Source organism: Filicampus tigris, chromosome 21 (assembly GCF_054856515.1).
Source record: "Filicampus tigris isolate MCC_2025a chromosome 21, RoL_Ftig_1.0, whole genome shotgun sequence".
NCBI classification, from domain to species: domain Eukaryota; kingdom Metazoa; phylum Chordata; class Actinopteri; order Syngnathiformes; family Syngnathidae; genus Filicampus; species Filicampus tigris.
Genome location: NC_141237.1, coordinates 545433 through 562514, shown reverse-complemented (window position 1 = coordinate 562514; position 17082 = coordinate 545433). Strand labels below are relative to the sequence as shown.

Sequence of the window (17082 nt, the reverse complement as noted above, 5' to 3'; positions counted from 1 at the left end):
AATCAATTTACCTCCTTCTGGTCCAGCTGGAGGGAGGACTTGATGAGGTCGCGCAGGGCGGTCAGCTGCTTCTTCTCCTCATCCTGGGTTTGTTTGATCTGGACGCAGGAGTGGGAAGCGCGCTTCAGAAAAAGCAAAATCAAAGAGAAGGGGAAGGCAAAAGAGAGGACTTGCGTTGTAGAGGTCGGCCGCCAGCTTCTCGATGTACTGCTTCAGCTTGTCGGCCGTCTTCAAGCCGTCCTGGAAGAAACTGCAACAGACGGACGGACGGCCCGCCGGCCGGCGTTTGAGGACATGATTTGCTATGGTTTCCCAATGACAATCCCCCACAGGATCGAGACCTGCCGCGCGTTGTTCGAGGCCAGGGAAGGAAGAGCGATGTTGCGGGTGCAAAAGGGGCTTTGCAACGGTAACGCTGCGTCACGACAAGACATCCCAATGTCAAATAGGTGAAAAGTAAAGTAAGACCGGGGACATAAAAGGTCCGCCCTCCCCCCATCGATGAGGACGGGTGTCGCGGCGCGTCGCCGGCACGGCAGAGAGGCGATGCGTGACGGCGTCGCTCGCCGGCTTATTTGCCGGCAACGCTCGCAGCCGTCGCGACGCGTCCCATCGACTCCTTATTTGGCAGCTGGACATTCGCCCGAGGCCGGGGGCGGGGGCGGGGCTTGCTCGCTTACTTACTTGCACTGCGCGTGGTAATACTTGATGAGGTTCTGCAGGAGGTCCACGCCTTTCTTGGTCTTGATCTCGTTCACTTTGATCAGGTACTGCAAGGCAAACAAACAAACGCTCGCCTCATCTTTTCATCTCCACACTCCGCCATTTTCTCATTCCCCCCAAGGTCCACAATTGCTTCACCCACTCCAAAATCCTTCCCAATGAGACCTTCCACAAAATACTTTCACATCCTTCCCCTTCCCAACTTTCAGCTCCTTCAATTCATTTTCAACATTCCAAAAATTCCCACGTGACAAAAACTCCACGTTGGCAATTTTGCACATATTCACCTCCATTTTCCTCCTTTCTTGACTGCGATGCAAACAATTGGGCTCATTGCAATCCCCACCATTTTCCCAATAAAAGCCTCAAATTCCAAAATCTCCCCAGACGTCATGAAGTCAATGTATCAGACCTAATCTGAGCTAATCCTGCAATGGCAAAGGTTGCGGCCAGCGAGCGAGCCAACGGCGACAGATGGCGAGGTGGCAGTGTCGGATCAATCTGCGGATTGAGTGGCGTGAGCGCTGGCTTGGGGGCGCAAACCACAAGAGAAAAAAACTGAAAAAAAGATGAAGTGGGATGAAGGCGCCACGGACGGCAGTTAGCGCGCCGCACAAAGCCGAGACTCGAGCGGTTGCAACATTTGCCGTGTCGGGCAAATGACTGCACGTGAAAAAGAGGCCGATTTGCCCCATATCACCGATCGTCGACATGAACTTGGCTGGACATGTCGACCTTTATGCGCAAAACGGTCTCAAGGACCCGTTCCCAAACTTGAACAGGAAGTTGGCCATTTTGGTTTGGAGCCGACATTTTGTCTGTTTTCCAGGCGGTCGATTTGGGAAGCCGAGTTGCCTCCGAGATAGATGGGCCAAGCAAAGCGCATGTGAGCCGCTGGACTGAGAGCGGCAAGTCCTCGTGGTCAAGAACACCTCGCAGCTGCTCCTTTCCGCTTGCTCGTCTCCTCCATCTCGCGCTTTGGCCGCGTGGGGAAGGAAACGAGGCAAAGGCCGCGCGGCACGTGTGGGAAGGGAGAAGCGGCGGCGCAGCTTTTGCTTTCCCGCAGTGACGAATTCACACGGCCGACAGCGGCGCCGGCGCAGCAGCTACTTGTGCGTTATGTAATTGCAGGCGAAAAAGCTCAGGCGAGGCGTGGGTGGCGCCGCCCACCAGCGAGAGAGGCTTTTGCTGCTGCTGCTGCTTTTTTTTTTTTTTTTTGGGGGGGGGGGGCTCCAACAGTTTGCTCAAATTGTCTTGAGCTCACATTTGTTTTACACTCCACTTGCCAGATTTCTGTTAGCGAGCGGCAAGAGCGCAACGGGCCGCGAGCGCTAGCGCAACGCCACAAACAAACAGCGCTCCTCATCTGGAAACGTCGGTCGTGTGAGGAGGAATTTCCCGGTAGCAAACGTGATCCCCATTCCCTCAAATCAGCCCACGGGTACGCGGAGGCTGTCAGGCTAACAACAATTCACCAACAGCTGATTGATGAAAGGAGTCATCAACACACATTTGCCCCATTCGAGCCGTCTTGCAAGGTTACCGCAAAAATAAAGCCAAGAAAAACGATTTACTCGTACTTTGTAAGGTGGTGAAAATTCGTAATTGATCATCCAATAATGGTTTCAAGTGTCTGAAATTTCAGCCTCTCGACAGTGCGCGATTTCTGCTGCCATCCACAAAGACGCACTGGTTAACGTTGGGATGAATTCAAGAGCGACATTTGCAAACATCCGCTTTTACTTTGGAAAGCAAAGTGACATGTTACAAACCCAAACCAGCAACTGAATCCTAATCAATTGATGTTTTATGAACTTTCAATTTCAAATCATCTCCAGCTTCAAAGTAAATGAAGGGATGAAATGAACATTTTTTCTTTCTTTCTCCAATGCATTGATTAATTGAACAGTAACCACAAGATGAATGGGTTACTACAATGACTGTAGGTCGCAGCCCTACTCGGTAGCAGTGAGTTTTTTTGCGAGCGGTGCCAAGCGTGGGACCGCTTCAATACACAAAGCATTTGCATTGACATGAAATAACTTGAGAAATTGCCTGGAATCTGGAACCTGGACATTTTGCAACCTCAGATACAGTCCGTAGACTTGGCGAAGCAGCATGCAGCTCATCACTTCCGTTTTGTGTCAACAATTGCATGTTCCCCACGTCCTTTTGTTTACGCTAAGATAGAAAAAAAACCTGAAGATTTGTGCTTCTAACGGGCTTGCTGCTGTGTGGGATCAAACATCTGACTAGCTGAACTCCAATGTAGGTCATCGAAAGGCTAAAAAAAACACACACACACACACTAGTGTAATTACGAGTATAATTACATGGAGGGGAAAAAAAGATTCCTTTTTTAAAGCACTCTGTCAGCAAGGAGTTGACAGGAAACGCAGCCATGTCATAGCATATTTTGCCAGTGAAAAAAAGGAAAAGGGAAAAAAGGCTTGAGCTTTTTTCCTTTTTTTTTTTTTTTTTTTACAACCCACCTCGCACATCTGCAGCTGGAAGAGCCGACGCTCCTTTTCCATCTCCTCAGCGATCTCGGCCCCGGTGATCTCAGTGCGGATCATGCCGTGTTGCTTGGCGTGCTCCCGCTTCTCCTTCTCGATTTTGGTGCTGCACCACAAAAACATGGCTGACTTGGACCCGTGCGACCGCACGGGCGCAACATGATAGCAGTTGCAATTTGGGGAGAAACTGTTTGGGTAACGTTTTGTTTTTTTTTTGGGGGGGGGGGATTGCCGCATTTTTTGGGGTGGGTTTTCGCAGTATGCTCGCAGTAATGCCCTCGCATGTGGGAAAGGAGAGCCACCGGGGCAACAGTGAGAGACAGAAAAAAAACACCGGCAACAAAATAAACGCACACAGAAGTGGCCTCTAAAATCCAAATCAATTGAGGAGAAAGAAAGCGATGTCATCGAGTGGCCACCCCGCTCGTCTCACCACTTATGTTTGCTCCGTTTGACGCCGTTTGAAAGGCAACAGTCATTTTTGGGTGTCAACTTGGAGAACCTCTCTGAATCTGGACCCGGAGCAGCTTTACAATAACTCCAGACTTGTCAGCCCATCTAAGCAAAAGGGCCCCGTCGAGATCTATTGACAAATAGTCACGCCGGACTGTTTTTGGACCGCATCAAAAGGTCATTTCCCCCACCACAAAATGCGTTTTCTCCAGAAGCCAATCATCCAAGTTTCAAAGTTCCCGTAGTGTGCAAAAAAAAAAATGTCTTTGCGCACAGCCAATGGTCTGCCTGTCGTTCATTCATCAATACTTGCTCTTTGCGATGTTTACCATTGAAATGAGGGGGCTACGCATGAACTTTCCCCCAAGTTTTCTGCCCAAACGGTTGTCGTGTGAAGAGAAGGCGACTTACAACTTGGCCTCGTAGTCCTTCCAGGCCTTGTCGAAGGGCTTCTTGATGTCCTGCGCGCACACAAGAGGACGGAGCAAGTGTCAGCGCGCTGCGACGAGGTCACAGCCAGGACGGCCGGTTAGACCGCCACCAGCTGCCCGGCCGGAGCGGCCCCGCCCCGATCATCATCGGCGGCCGGCGGCGGCGTTCGCGATCCATCGAAACGCAGAGGCGCTGTTTACTTGAGCCAGATTTACAGCGCAGCCATTTAAACAGAGGCTTTGACTCCCCCTCCTTCCCCCTGCGGTCGGTGTGTTCACACTGCCTCCGCCCAGCGTGCGCATGCACAGAGGTTGAGGGGTGAACGGCGGGAAGTGCTGACGCGGTGTTCGCTCGCTTACGCGCGACCGCTTCTGGGTCGTGGCCAAGAGAAAAGTGAGCGAGAGGGAGAGGGCGACACCTTACCCCTTTGACGCCCTTCAAGTCTCCCTTGAGCAGCGAGTCCAGGGTGAAGATCACATTGTGGCTCAGGCTCTGGAGCTGAGGACAAAACACACAGGACGGTCACAATGGCGCCGATGGAGGAAGGCCAGTTCGGCGCCGGGGTTAAAGGTGGACAGGATGAAGGATGGAACGGGGACAAATGAGACGCCACCTCTGGCAAGGACAAACAATCAACAATCGACGCCAGAAAAGTCCCAGCGGCCAGGCCGGCCATTTTGAAATCGGCGCGGACATCCGCACGTGCCCCCACTGCTTTCTTGTGACGACGACACTTCCGCATTACGAGGCAGCAGTCGGCCATCACGTCACACACCGAATAGTCGTGACCGTACTACCGTTGGCAATCGTGTCATACCGCAAGAGTGTAATACCGAACGAGAAACAACAGCACCGTACGTACCGATACTACGCCCTGCCTGTGCGATCAAACACAATAAAGGGCCATTTGCAACAAAGTACGCTGGCTGGCAAGGCCTCCTCCGACTCTCAAATGCCGCGCAGAGAAGCTCCGTGACAAAAAAACGAGCCCTCCCGTAGAAAAGGCCGCAAAGTCATTCATTCTTCAGAAGAAATTTCTGTCCATTTGTATGACTGAAATGTCTTAGCCACTGACTACTTTGCATGCATCTGGACTCATTTTCTGCCACGGTTTTATTTGGCAGCATATTCCAGATCGCGTCCGCTTTGACGTTGGGAACAACTTGTCGTAGCTCCAACGATGCGCCAAACTATCTCACCGCATCTTTCGCCGATTGTCCCTACGAATTCCTTCGCCGTGCTAGTGGCGCACGTGCGGCAACGTTAATTTGGAGTGCCCACTTAAAAAGTTCCCCTCAGGGATAAGAAAGTTCAGCCTGATCCCGATCTAAAACACGTCATTCTCGACATGTTCTCACCGTAAACCTTGCCTGGGAGCGTCCGTTGAATTTTGCACGATTGACTGAAACACACATTGCACAAACGCGCTCGGTCGGGGAGGTCACAATAGTCGAGTTGATGACAGGCTGGTAATGTGGAAGCAGGCCTTGTAGTATGAATACAGACGTAGAGTTCGGCACTTAAAATTTCGTCCATAAAATGCGTCTATTACTGCTTGTGGTCCAACAGGAGCACAATGTACTCTACTTAGCGCCGCCCGCCACGATTCATAGTGAGTAAGGCCACTACTCCCATGAGTTAAGACTGGAGTTAAAAAAAACGAAAAAAAAAACGAAACAAAACTGATAAACAACCGCCTGGCGAGGGTGAGTCAGCAAAAGCAAAGACGAGCATCGCTCAGCGGCTCTCTAACCATTAGGCTCAGCAAGGTCGTTTACAGCACGACTAAGCACCCACCCCGCAAACACAAAGGCAGAGTGGCAATCAAGGACGTAAACAACATTTAATGGACACTAATGTGCTCCTTAAAAGCCGTGCCTTTTTTAAAAAAAAATCTTTAACTGGCTGCCTTCCGGTCATCCTGGAAGACCCAAAGGGAATAAACACCGAAAATGTCGACGGAATACACGGCTGGTCTATAAATTCCTTATGTCCAGCCTGCGGGACAACCGGCACGGGCCATCGTTCGTTCGCCAAGAAGTCATTTGCGGCTCTCGAAGGCTACCGGTCGGGAGCCTTCGGGGCGCAGTTATCAAGTTCTTGCAACGCACGCGATGAAATGCCCCAAGTGGAAAAGACAAAAAGGAAGACACGGGAATGGGGCGGCCAGGAAGAGATCATTCTTCCCGGCGACACGCAGGCCGCGCCGCGGAGGACGTATTTGTGGGAGTTTAATCGGGCGGTCTGCCGCACAGGAAGCGAGCTAGCAAGTCGCAGCGGATCTAAACAGGACACATTAGTCAACGGGAAGGTTCAGAGGGGGGAAAAGCCACAGTTTACAGATAAAACCCTCTGCCCCCGGAGGAAGGACATCTGTCTGTCCGTGCAACAAGTTGCACTTTTTATGGCGACTAATTCAACTTGGCCGCCCCCAAGCAATGACGAAAACTCAAATTGCTCATGAGTCAGCGTTGCCCATTTCTCTGAGTTACGTGCTTCAAATTTGCTAGCCGTCGGACAGAGTTTGTCTCTGAAGGAATTCCGGAATTGACCACAATGTCCGCGCCAAACCAAAATGTTAAACATCGCTGCCATGCTCCAGCCATAGGCAGTGTGGCGATTTTGAACAAAAAGGGGAGACTTCCTGTCTCCTTTCGGGTATGGCTTCTTAGGACTTTTTTTTTTTTGGGGGGGGGGGGGGGGGGGGGGGGCAATTTATGATGAACATGCCGACCAAATTTCACATTGTTTAAATTCAACTGGATCATATCATCGCAATCATTCATCGCAAGGACCCCTGGTGATGGCTAAAATGGCCGCTAAAATGGCAAATTTGCTGTTTTTGTTTGTTGGTCTTCTCATGACACACATGCCTAAAAAGTTGACTTATTAAATACCGTACCTTGTTAATGTCCTGACCTTTCCCGCCACAAAGCACAACCAGAACCTCACGTAATCCTAATCCACACACCTTGTAAACCAATTACGCAAGTGACAACCCCAATAATCTCTCTCCTCATTTTAACCCCCAGTGAGCCAAAATAAGCAACACACTTCCCTGCAACATTGAGCCTGACAGGCTTCAAATTTTGGACTCACCAGGTTCTTCAGGAGGGCCGATAGCTCCTTGGTAAGCGAGGAGAACTTGACGAAGGCCGTGCCCAGGTCGGGATTGTCCCGGCTGATGAAGTTGCTGCCAAATTTGTCCAGAGCTTGGGCATAGTTTTCCTCATTTTGGACATGATCTGTCGGACAGAGAGGGAAAACAAGAGTCAGACTTCCTGTCCTGGCAGCCGTGGCTAAGCATTAGCATTAGCGTGACTAACAGAAATGTTCAGTTTTCTCCGTTTTTGTCTTTGGTCTTTCCGGACAATTGATAAACAACCGTGGATGTTTGTTTCCGTTTGCTCCCGCTCGTGGAGGAGTCGTTTTCTGCTTGCTAGCAATGGCGCTGGTTAATGTTCCTCATTCTTCAAACAGCGAGACCTTCTCAAATCGAACCTATCCAGTGTTAGCAACGAGACAAAAGCTAACACATTGGCGACAAACCTGATTAGATTTGGTTTCTGATGCTCCAATAAACAAATGTGAGTGTTTGTTGCTGTCTGGTCTGAGTCATTTCTGGCCTCTGCAAGCATTAGCGTAGCTTCCTGGCCGTTCACTATTCTATGTCCAAAGGGATGCTAGCCGGCAGAAATGCATAGTGAAACTCGTGAGTTTGTTTTGAGGTACAGTAAAGCTTCTTGAAGGCGACAGAAGATATTTTCACGTCTAAAGTCAATACGGCGAAAGCTAACACATCGGGCAACCATATTAGCATGTTTCTTTGATTGCAGAAACAAATGAAGTCAGTCACTAAACCGGCGTGGGTGTTTGTTTGTGTCTGGTCGTTAGCTAGCTGCTGAGTCACTTTCAAAAAAACCAAAAACTCATATTCGTGGCTTCACGCGAAACCGAAAAGAGGATGTGGGTCATGATGTCATGGCCTCGCGACGAGAACGACTCCAAGTAAACTGAAAGTAGCACAGCTGTCTTCCAAATGTTCATAGTTTTTCCTGCTTTGGTGAATCTTAAGGTAAACTTTGGACATCTGAAACTGTCGATTTACAGAGGATGGAGGGAGAGAGGGAAACATCCGGAGTGGAAAATGAATAGGGATTCATGTTATGGCAATGGACAAAACAAAGTCAGGTATTGAGCGCCTGGATAAATGCACAACATAGCACCTGTCACGCAGAAGACCATTTTCCACACGACAGGCAATAGAGACAAAAACTAATGTGCCTAATTAAGGCGATTTTATGGCTGGATTTTACACGACGACTTCCCAAGGGGTGAAACGGTAGACCAAAAATCACCGTTTGGTGTGCATCTCGGTTTGAAAAAAACAACACAACCAAAAAAACATAAATAACCGAAACTGCAATGCTTGAACCGTGATATAGCAAGGGAAGACTGCGACAACTCTGGTGAAGAACGCGACTACTCAACCTGACACAGCCATTTCTTGGGCGAGACAGCTTGGACTTGGTGTCTCACCTTGTCCTGAATTGTAGATGGCCTTGACGGATTTCTTCACCTTCTGCAGGGAGGTTCGGTCCTGGTCCAGCGCCTAAGGAAAAGGAGGATAAATTGTTCTTGCAGTGCGACAAATAAGTGTCATAGAGTAGGTGCCGCACTCCAGCCATTCACATTCCCAATCAATCAAATGGAACAACGGAGGCCACCACAACCAGGAGACTCATTGCTCATTTACGGAAGATTTCAAATGCGCTCGGCTCTTTCCTGCGCATAATTCATGCCGAAGGTGCCAAGGCGTCACCGCCACGGCCGCTCGTAAACAATGCTAAACATCGGCAAAGCGGCGTGACTCCAAGGTTAGTCGGTGGAGAGCAAAGCGTGCGCACGTGGCGCACACGCGCATGCACCGGCATGCTAATTAGACGTGACCGCATAATTAAGCCGCCCTTGGCCCTCCCCGGACGCTTTTACGTGGCTCGTCCCCAATTATCTCAGCGCTCGTTTGTCGCCGCAGGGGCCCGGCCCTTTGATCCTTCCGCCGAGCCACGACGCCGCACTGCTTCGCCCTCGTCTGCCGGGCCGGACGGCGGGCCGTGCGGCCCCCCCGGCAATGGTGCGGCACCAAAGGGTTGGGCGGCGCGGTGGCAGCTTGACTTGACTTTAATTCAATCTCGTAACTCAATTTACCTGCCAAATCAATTTGCCACTTGAAATGAATTGAAAAACCATTCGACCATTCCAGCTCCCGCCACAAACACTCCGTTTTGGGGGGTTATGTGTTCTCAATAAAAGAAGAACACTTTGGGGCAGCCCCACATAGCAGATAAAGGGCACGGCGCGTCGGCATAAACGCCGTCCAACTGACAACGGTGAAGAAATGATCACTCTGAAAAACAGGACTTTGAGGTCTTTTTGATCAACACACATTCCTCATTTCCCAACGGACTCACTCAAACATACATGGAAATTGGTCACTTGTCACGAGGCAGAATTGGAAATGCAACCTCATTGGTAAATTTGAAGATAAAGTCACGTTCACTGAGTACGTACGCATACTAAAGGATCCATTCTTTGTAAAGACATCCATTTCCCCCCCAATATCTCTATTTGCTATAAAAGTGCCTGGCCACTTGACCAATGGCTTCATAACGCAATCACTTCACAAGGGAGGCTTTGTCGCATTGAAAAATGTACTCTGACGTCTCGGCATCATCTGGTCGAGAGGGATTTATCTTCTACGGCGAGCAGGCGTGGCATGACACGCCGACGTCACACGCTTGATCCTCTCGGGGCGGCCGACAATTTCATTAACGCCGACCCACGCTCCCGAGCGGGGGGCCAGGCTGAGATTATTCGGCGTGAAACTGTACACGGCCAAGCATCCCCGCTTCAAAGAATTTGACCCATGTTTATTTTTGTGATTTGCCGCCATGTTGCAACACAGAAAGCGCCGCTTCCAATATTTGAAATGGCTCTATGGGCTACATCGGTGCACTTGGACACCATGACCCATATTCAAGTATTGTTAACGTCAAATGAATTAAAAGCGTTAAAACCGTGTCTTTACAGTCTTTGCAGTTGCGGTAGCGCCAAGAGGTGCAGCCTTCCAAGCCAGGGGAAGCTCACAATCAAAATCAATGGAGCAGCGATGCCTTGGCAGCACACCGTCTTTGTAACCCTTGGCAACAAGCGGGGGCCTGTCCAAAGCTTGACCCTCGGTCTCTCGCTCTCTCTTTGAACGCCGTCTGAAGGACTCTTTGCAAGATTCCAGGATTGCTGGAAGCCGCGATAACGACAAAACATTGACGAAAATTTACTGGGGAGCAAAGATTGTAAAGTGGCCCGCACGGTCGCTCGGCCCTTGAGGAAAGTCCACGAGTGGATGTCGACCTGGCGCTGCCAGAAGGCTTTTAAGTGGAAGTCTGTGGAGTTGGATCAAGAGATAAGATGGTCCTAGACAGACCTTCCCGAGATGAATGAGAAAAACGTATTTTCTGGTCCAGTTCCACACACCACACAGAGAAATTGTAGGCGAGACGTCAACAGAGCTACGAAATGAGCGTCAAATTCTGCTGCCACAAATAGCAGCGCCAATTTCTTCAACGTAGAGTTTGTGGGAAGATGCGGAGGCCAACGAGGCCAGCTCTCTTTGTTTTTTACTTTGTCATCGGGACCTCGACCGTTTTACTCTTTGAGCATCCCGGCGCACGAGTTGTGACAAGCGCTAATATTCTAATTATAGCCATGCAGCAGTGGAAAACAGGAAAGGGCCAAGGGAAGAAAGGACTTCCCCCGAAAGCCGGGACAAAAACACATCTCGCTCGACCGATACTTTTGAGTGCCAACGACATCTGCTTCTGCTAAAAATCAAGATGAGACATCATGAGGCCATTTCGCGAGAATTTGTTGCAGCGTTGAAAAGACAAATCAGGAAATGATTTGAGGACATGGAAGACATTTTATCTTCAGGAAGTAGGAACTTTAGCCCAGAATTAAGAATTGAGCCTGGAACTACCAACTTTTACCAAGAACTAAGAACTTTAGCTGAAAAAGGAGGACCCTTGAGGCCCAGAACTCTAAATGTTAACCCACAAATGAGGAATTTGACCGGAGATTCAAGAACTTTTAGCTCAATACTAAGAACTATACCCCAGAGCTAGGGCTTTGCAACTTAGCAACTGCGATGTCATTTTCAGTTGACAGATATTGACAAAATGGCCGCCCCCCCCAGATGGATAAAAACGGGTGGATTAACGCTTACTCCACATGTCAGAATGCCATGCTTAGACTAATGAAGGCTCATAGAACACATATTATTGCAAAGAATTCTAGCGGGTTGACTTTCCCCTTGAAAGAGGATTGAATCTTCTTGCAAGAAGGAAAGTAGCTTTTTGGTTGTTCAAAAATGCTTGACAGAGCTTCTCCTATAAAACATGTAAGTCATGCTCCATTATCTTCTCTTGCACTTTGCTGTCACTGACAAGCATTGTTTTCTCCTATCGCAGGAAGTCGAACCTCATCAACCTCTGACTGAATCAAATAGGAACGATCGTCCAACCACAACTCAGCACTCTAATCAGTCATTCGTTGGCACGAAGACAGCCAGCAAGTGTGAGATGTGCGCAAGAATGTATCCACTTTCCATCGGGTCACCGGAAGCACTGCGATCTTTCACCCATCACGTTTCAGGCCAGAATCTGGCCGGCTGCACATTTTGTTTTGAGTTCAAACCCGCTAAGCATTGGAAATCTATTTTCATGGCAGGACTCTCATCTTAAAGCACCAACTAACACGCTGCTACTCAACAGTAAGACAACGTAAAGTCCGAGACCAGATTCAGGCCATCCTTCGGTTCGCGGTGGAGTCTCTGTCAAAGCATGACTCAAGCAGGAAGGGTGGGGAAGCGTTTTCATTGGCAGGAAGCAAAGGCACATCCCTTTCTCTCTCTCTCTCTCTCTCTCTCACTCGCTCTCTGACACAGAGTGCGTGGAATGGGGAAAAGAAGAGGATGTAGCCCTTCCAAAAAGCTGCTGAGGTCAGACGGCACAAACACTCACAGGGTGAAAATGTCTTTGGTACATTCCAGGATCCTAATTGCTTGTTGATGTTGACCAACTCTCGGACACAAGCGTTGGGCAGCACTCAGTCTCCAAAAGCTGAGGGCATCTGCGACTTGGCTTGCGGCGTTCTCGCTCGCATCTTTTCACCAAGCCATGTTTTCCCCATCACACCCACACAAGGTGAAGCACGGGAAAGCAAAAGCCTTTTTGTTTGTTGGTGTTGTACCTGCCGGGAAGTCATTATTCATGTCAAAGCAGCTGCTAGATTGCTCTGGCCGGGACGGGAGAAAGGGTGGGAGGGACGACGGGAGACGGAATATAACCAAAAACCCCAAAACTCACAGGCCACATTGATGATTAATCCAGTCAGCCGCTATGCTGAATACCGAGGTAAACTCAATATCGGAGCCTTAGTTCTTCTCTGAACGTTACGTCTTTTGGACAAACGTATTGCAAGTACCGTTGTTACCGCCGGCGCTAGGCACTCGTATTCTTACTCTGCTGCGCCCTCGGTAACCTCGAATCACCCAAGCCCAGTTTTGATATTGCTACTGTACAAAAGAACTCTCAAAAGTGCTTCCCTGTTGATCATTTACAACACAAACAAAAGAGAATCAATGTAAATAGCTGCGTCTCGTGTGAACAGAGGCGCTATGCTGCTTTATCGTGATAAAACTACTCCGAGTTGGCTTTGATCACAATCTCTTGGCTTGCCAGCCGCTGAGACGAGCAGCTCTGTTTCCTTGTCGGCAAACCTTAAGCACTCGTACACACACACACAAGAGTGATTATAGAAATGATCATGGAATAAGAGGCATTTGAAAATGAATAAAGTGTGCCTACACACATACAGTCGGTCGGGTTCCCGGGCAAGCTTGCTTTGAAATTTGGACACATAGACGCCATTTGGATCTTTGCTGTGCGCTTACATGCTGGCGTGGGCCAAGGCCAAGAGCCTTCAACAACTGGTCGCGAAAGAGAGACGGCGAGTGTCGTTTGCTCCCCGGGCGGCAGCAGGACGGCCGGCCGTCAGAGCGGCGTACCGTCTGCTGGATCAGCAGGCTTGCGCTCAGGCTTGCGCTTAAGGCCCGCGTTAGCGCCGCTCAGATTTTCAGGGAGGACGACGAGGAGGAGGAAGATGAAGATGAAGACAAGATGGCAGCCACATCATGACATTTGCAACTTAAGCAACAAGCGTTTCCGGAATTGACGGAGCAAAATGAAAAGACGGGTTCAGTCACGACATTTGTTTGAGTCGTTTGCTAAACAAATGTCAAACGTTTGCATGTCACAATCAAAAAGGAACTGCAAGGGAAGCTTCAGCTCGGCCTCAGAGGAAATTGTTGTTTTTTTTTTAGTGTATGAATGATGAATACTCAATAAATTATAAAACAAAAAAAATCATAAACAATTCCTAAAAAAGCAAGCCCCGCTCGTTTGCCATCCGAGGCTGAAATCTGATTATCGGCCAGCGTGCCACAGCTGTCGGCCGGCCGCCGCCACAGCTGCACCGCGTATATCAGTTAGGTGCCGGTGGATTGGCCCCGCCGCCCCCTTCCGACCCGAGCCCCGGCACCCAACAAATGATTTCCCCCCCTTTGCTCATGGCCAGATTGAAGCGAGGAAGAGTGGGTCAGTGTTGGCATCTGTCGTCTGCATGTGAGCCTTCTCACGGGCGCAAGCTGGCACGCAGGCACGCAGGCACGCAGGCAGGGATGCTCCTCAACAAGGCCAACTGTACCGTTCTGCTGCGGCTAAGATTAACCCACTTCCAAACAGGAAGTCAAGTCAAAAATTGTTTGGACAAAAATATTTTTGAATTCGCCGATGACTTTGCACCACTTAGCTTAGCGTCACCAGAGGCACGCAGATCCAAAAGCGGTGTGTCGCATCTACCTAGGTTCATATCTATGAGTCTAGCCACAGAAGTAGAAGCTAATGTTAGCATTTTGCTACCAAGTGGAAAAATAAGAACGTGAACATGTTAGCCAGGTCTTGAGGAGCACCATAGCTAGCTAGCTATTGCTACATTGGTAGGTGGGAGAATTGTAGAAGTTAATAGTAGCATTTGGCTTGCAAGTGGAAAAATAATATCGAGTGAACATGTAAGCCATTGGCGCCAAAGCTATCTAGTGGAAAAATAAGTCAACATCGTGCATCGTGACTACATTTTGGGATTTCATGTTGTTTGTAGCGAGCACTTCTGCATGCTTGCCTTGTACAAGTCGGTAAGTGTAGCGGAGAACTATGCCTGCATTGTTGGGATGGACGGGACACGGTTACGCGTGACAACACATGACCATCGGCCGTGCCGAGGGCTTTCCGCTAGACGACGTCAGCATCGCTTTGGCCGTGTTAAGGATCAACATGAGTTCCCTCTACTTTAAATGATGCAAAAGAAGTGAACAATTATGGCTCATAATCAAATTACACGATCAGTCATGTGACTTCCATATATCAAAGAAAGGCTCCTTTGGTTCTCTTTATAGAGCAGTTTTGCTAATGAATGATTCATTTTGAGGAGCTATGTTTTGCAGGATAATCCAAATAGGTCAATATAACAAATGAACAGCTGTTTTTCTTTTTTACAAAATCAACTGTTTTCATTTCTTAAATTCACTAGCAGCAAACTGTATTTTTTCAGTGGGGCAATTTCAAACACAAATCTCAGTTTAAACTTAGTATTTCTGAATGTGTTGTATGGTCTTTTAGCAGAGCTCAATTGATTATTTTTTTTGGGGGGGGGGTTAAATCTACTGTAATGTAATTCTCTATTGTCCAAAAAAATAAAAATAAAAATAATCACATGACTGATATTATAAGTATTTTATACAATATGAATACAGTGTACTTGTAAGCTTATATGCCGCTCATCCTGGCTGACGTACGCCGGCCCGAAACGTAACTTGATTTGTTTCCGGTTCTGTTTAGCGAGTATGATTGTCTCTCCAGAGTCCAGAGTCAGACACATTCATTTGCATTAAAGAGTTGGATCTACTCCCCTTCAACGCGGTTCCAGCCAGGCTTGGGTGAAAAGTGTACTCGATCACCCAAGCAATTCATTCCGATTTTGATTGATGATCAGGAATGATTTTGCGTCAAGCTTAGGTTATTTTGGCAATTTGCGTGACTTCTCTGTCTTTGGTCGTAACGCCTTTGTGAGAACGATACTTGTCAGTGGTGTATTTTATTCGCCGCCGTGGAGGCGATGATTACTGACTTAATAGCAAACGTGCAGCGTGTTTAGCCGCACGAGCTAGCTATCCGGAGCGATTAACGTTGCACTTTTGTAAAAAGAAGACAAACTATTGAGGTTTTACTGTTCTAAAAAAAGATGATGCTGAACTTTCCTGTAAACAAAACTGTAAACTATTGGTGCTGCACTTAACGAATAACTTTCCTTTTCAAGCGGCAGCCTCGCTTGGTCAAAGATAAATAAAACGGTGACAAACCAGGATTTTTTTGCGCAATGTTTTTTGGGGGGGGGTTGTTTTTCTTTAGCCGTCAGCCATTGATTCCTTCTGGAGAAACTAAAGCCACGGTGGCTCGGAACAAAACTCCTCATTCAGCATCGCATCCTTTTCGGTCTCAGCTCCCGCTGAAAAGGCTGTTATGTTATGTGAAAAAAAAAAAATGCCTAAAAGGGTCAAGCCCAGTCACGCTGGATTGGGAAGACCGTGAAAAGTCAACGGTATTCCCGGTGCGGCCCACGCCGCACCCTATCAAAGGAGGGCTTCCCTTGTCGCCTGTGACTAATAAAAGCAGTGCTGTTACATCAACGCGCATGGGTGTAAGTGAACGGAGAAAACACATTGGCCTCCATTTTGCGTCGGCTCCTTCCTGTCAGCATGGCATCCGCTGCGAGGCTTTGCTTTGTACGCGGGGATAAAAAGCAAAAGTGGGTCAAGACTTGCCTGTGGAGCGTTCCGACGCTGCACTCGGAAGAAAAGCAAACATGAACGCATTTGTGCTTGTCTCGTCTTGTCCCTCAATGTACTCCACGTTACCACCGTTAGCTCGGCGTTTCAACGTCAAGGGCCATCTATAGCAGTCAATCATCTTGAAAGCCCACACAACAAATGCACATTGCCATTTTCAGACCCTATGATAAGATTTCCCCAAAATGACAGTCTGTCAAATTGTTACGTCGGGTTGGAATGGCCATTTCAACTTACAGACATAGATAGTTCCCTAAAATGCCGACTAAAAAACAAAAACCTTTGTAGTAATGTGGGACTGCATTTGCAATCATTCACTCATTTCTTACTTCCTAATCACTACAAATGCAACAGTGACGCCAACTGATGCTAACTAATAAAGCGCTAACGACATAACCTCCATGGCAAGGGTAGTAATCAGCTCATTCACATTAAAGCATTTGACTAATGAAAAGAGAAGAAAGTGAGCCACGTCGCTGCATGGCTCTTAATTGGCTAGCTCTGACGCAGCCTGGCTAACGTTCGCTTTATTACCGTAGTTTTCCACTAACTGGCAAAATGCAAATATTAACTTTGACCTTACTTAATATGAAAGTGAACATGATAGCCAGGCTTTGCTGAGCTACCTACCCGTCGGCAACATATAATTAATTACAGCTAGCTAGATGCTAATATTATTATCTCACTCGGGGGCAAATTAAAAAAAATAAGTGAGCATGTTAGCCATAGTAGAAAATCAATCAACAATCATTTTGAGTCATTGTTTAGATACCTTGTTGAACTTAGAATTGTCCAAATGCTCGCCTCGCGACAGTAAATATTCTCTGATTCCTGCAGTTCTTCATGAACTGAAAGCAAACTGATTTTCTTTTGTGCTAAATCAAAATAAGACACTTGCAAACATCTGCTTTTAATTTGGAAAAGCGTTATCAACATTTT

The 17082-nt window shown here is 48.2% G+C and overlaps 1 protein-coding gene across 4 annotated transcripts in view; it reads right to left on the bottom strand.

Moving 5' to 3' along the window:
* Window positions 1-17082, bottom strand: part of asap1b (ArfGAP with SH3 domain, ankyrin repeat and PH domain 1b) — a 37344-nt gene that overhangs the window by 16417 nt on the left and 3845 nt on the right. For all 4 annotated transcript variants that reach the window (XM_086020071.1, XM_086020066.1, XM_086020067.1 and 1 more), the window contains exons 2-9: window positions 8664-8736; window positions 7224-7369; window positions 4548-4622; window positions 4104-4153; window positions 3216-3345; window positions 685-770; window positions 175-250; window positions 12-98 (exon numbers count right to left, since the gene is read on the bottom strand). In XM_086020071.1, the coding sequence (XP_085876197.1) occupies window positions 12-98; window positions 175-250; window positions 685-770; window positions 3216-3345; window positions 4104-4153; window positions 4548-4622; window positions 7224-7369; window positions 8664-8736 (723 nt within the window). The remainder of the gene's footprint in view (window positions 1-11; window positions 99-174; window positions 251-684; window positions 771-3215; window positions 3346-4103; window positions 4154-4547; window positions 4623-7223; window positions 7370-8663; window positions 8737-17082) is intronic.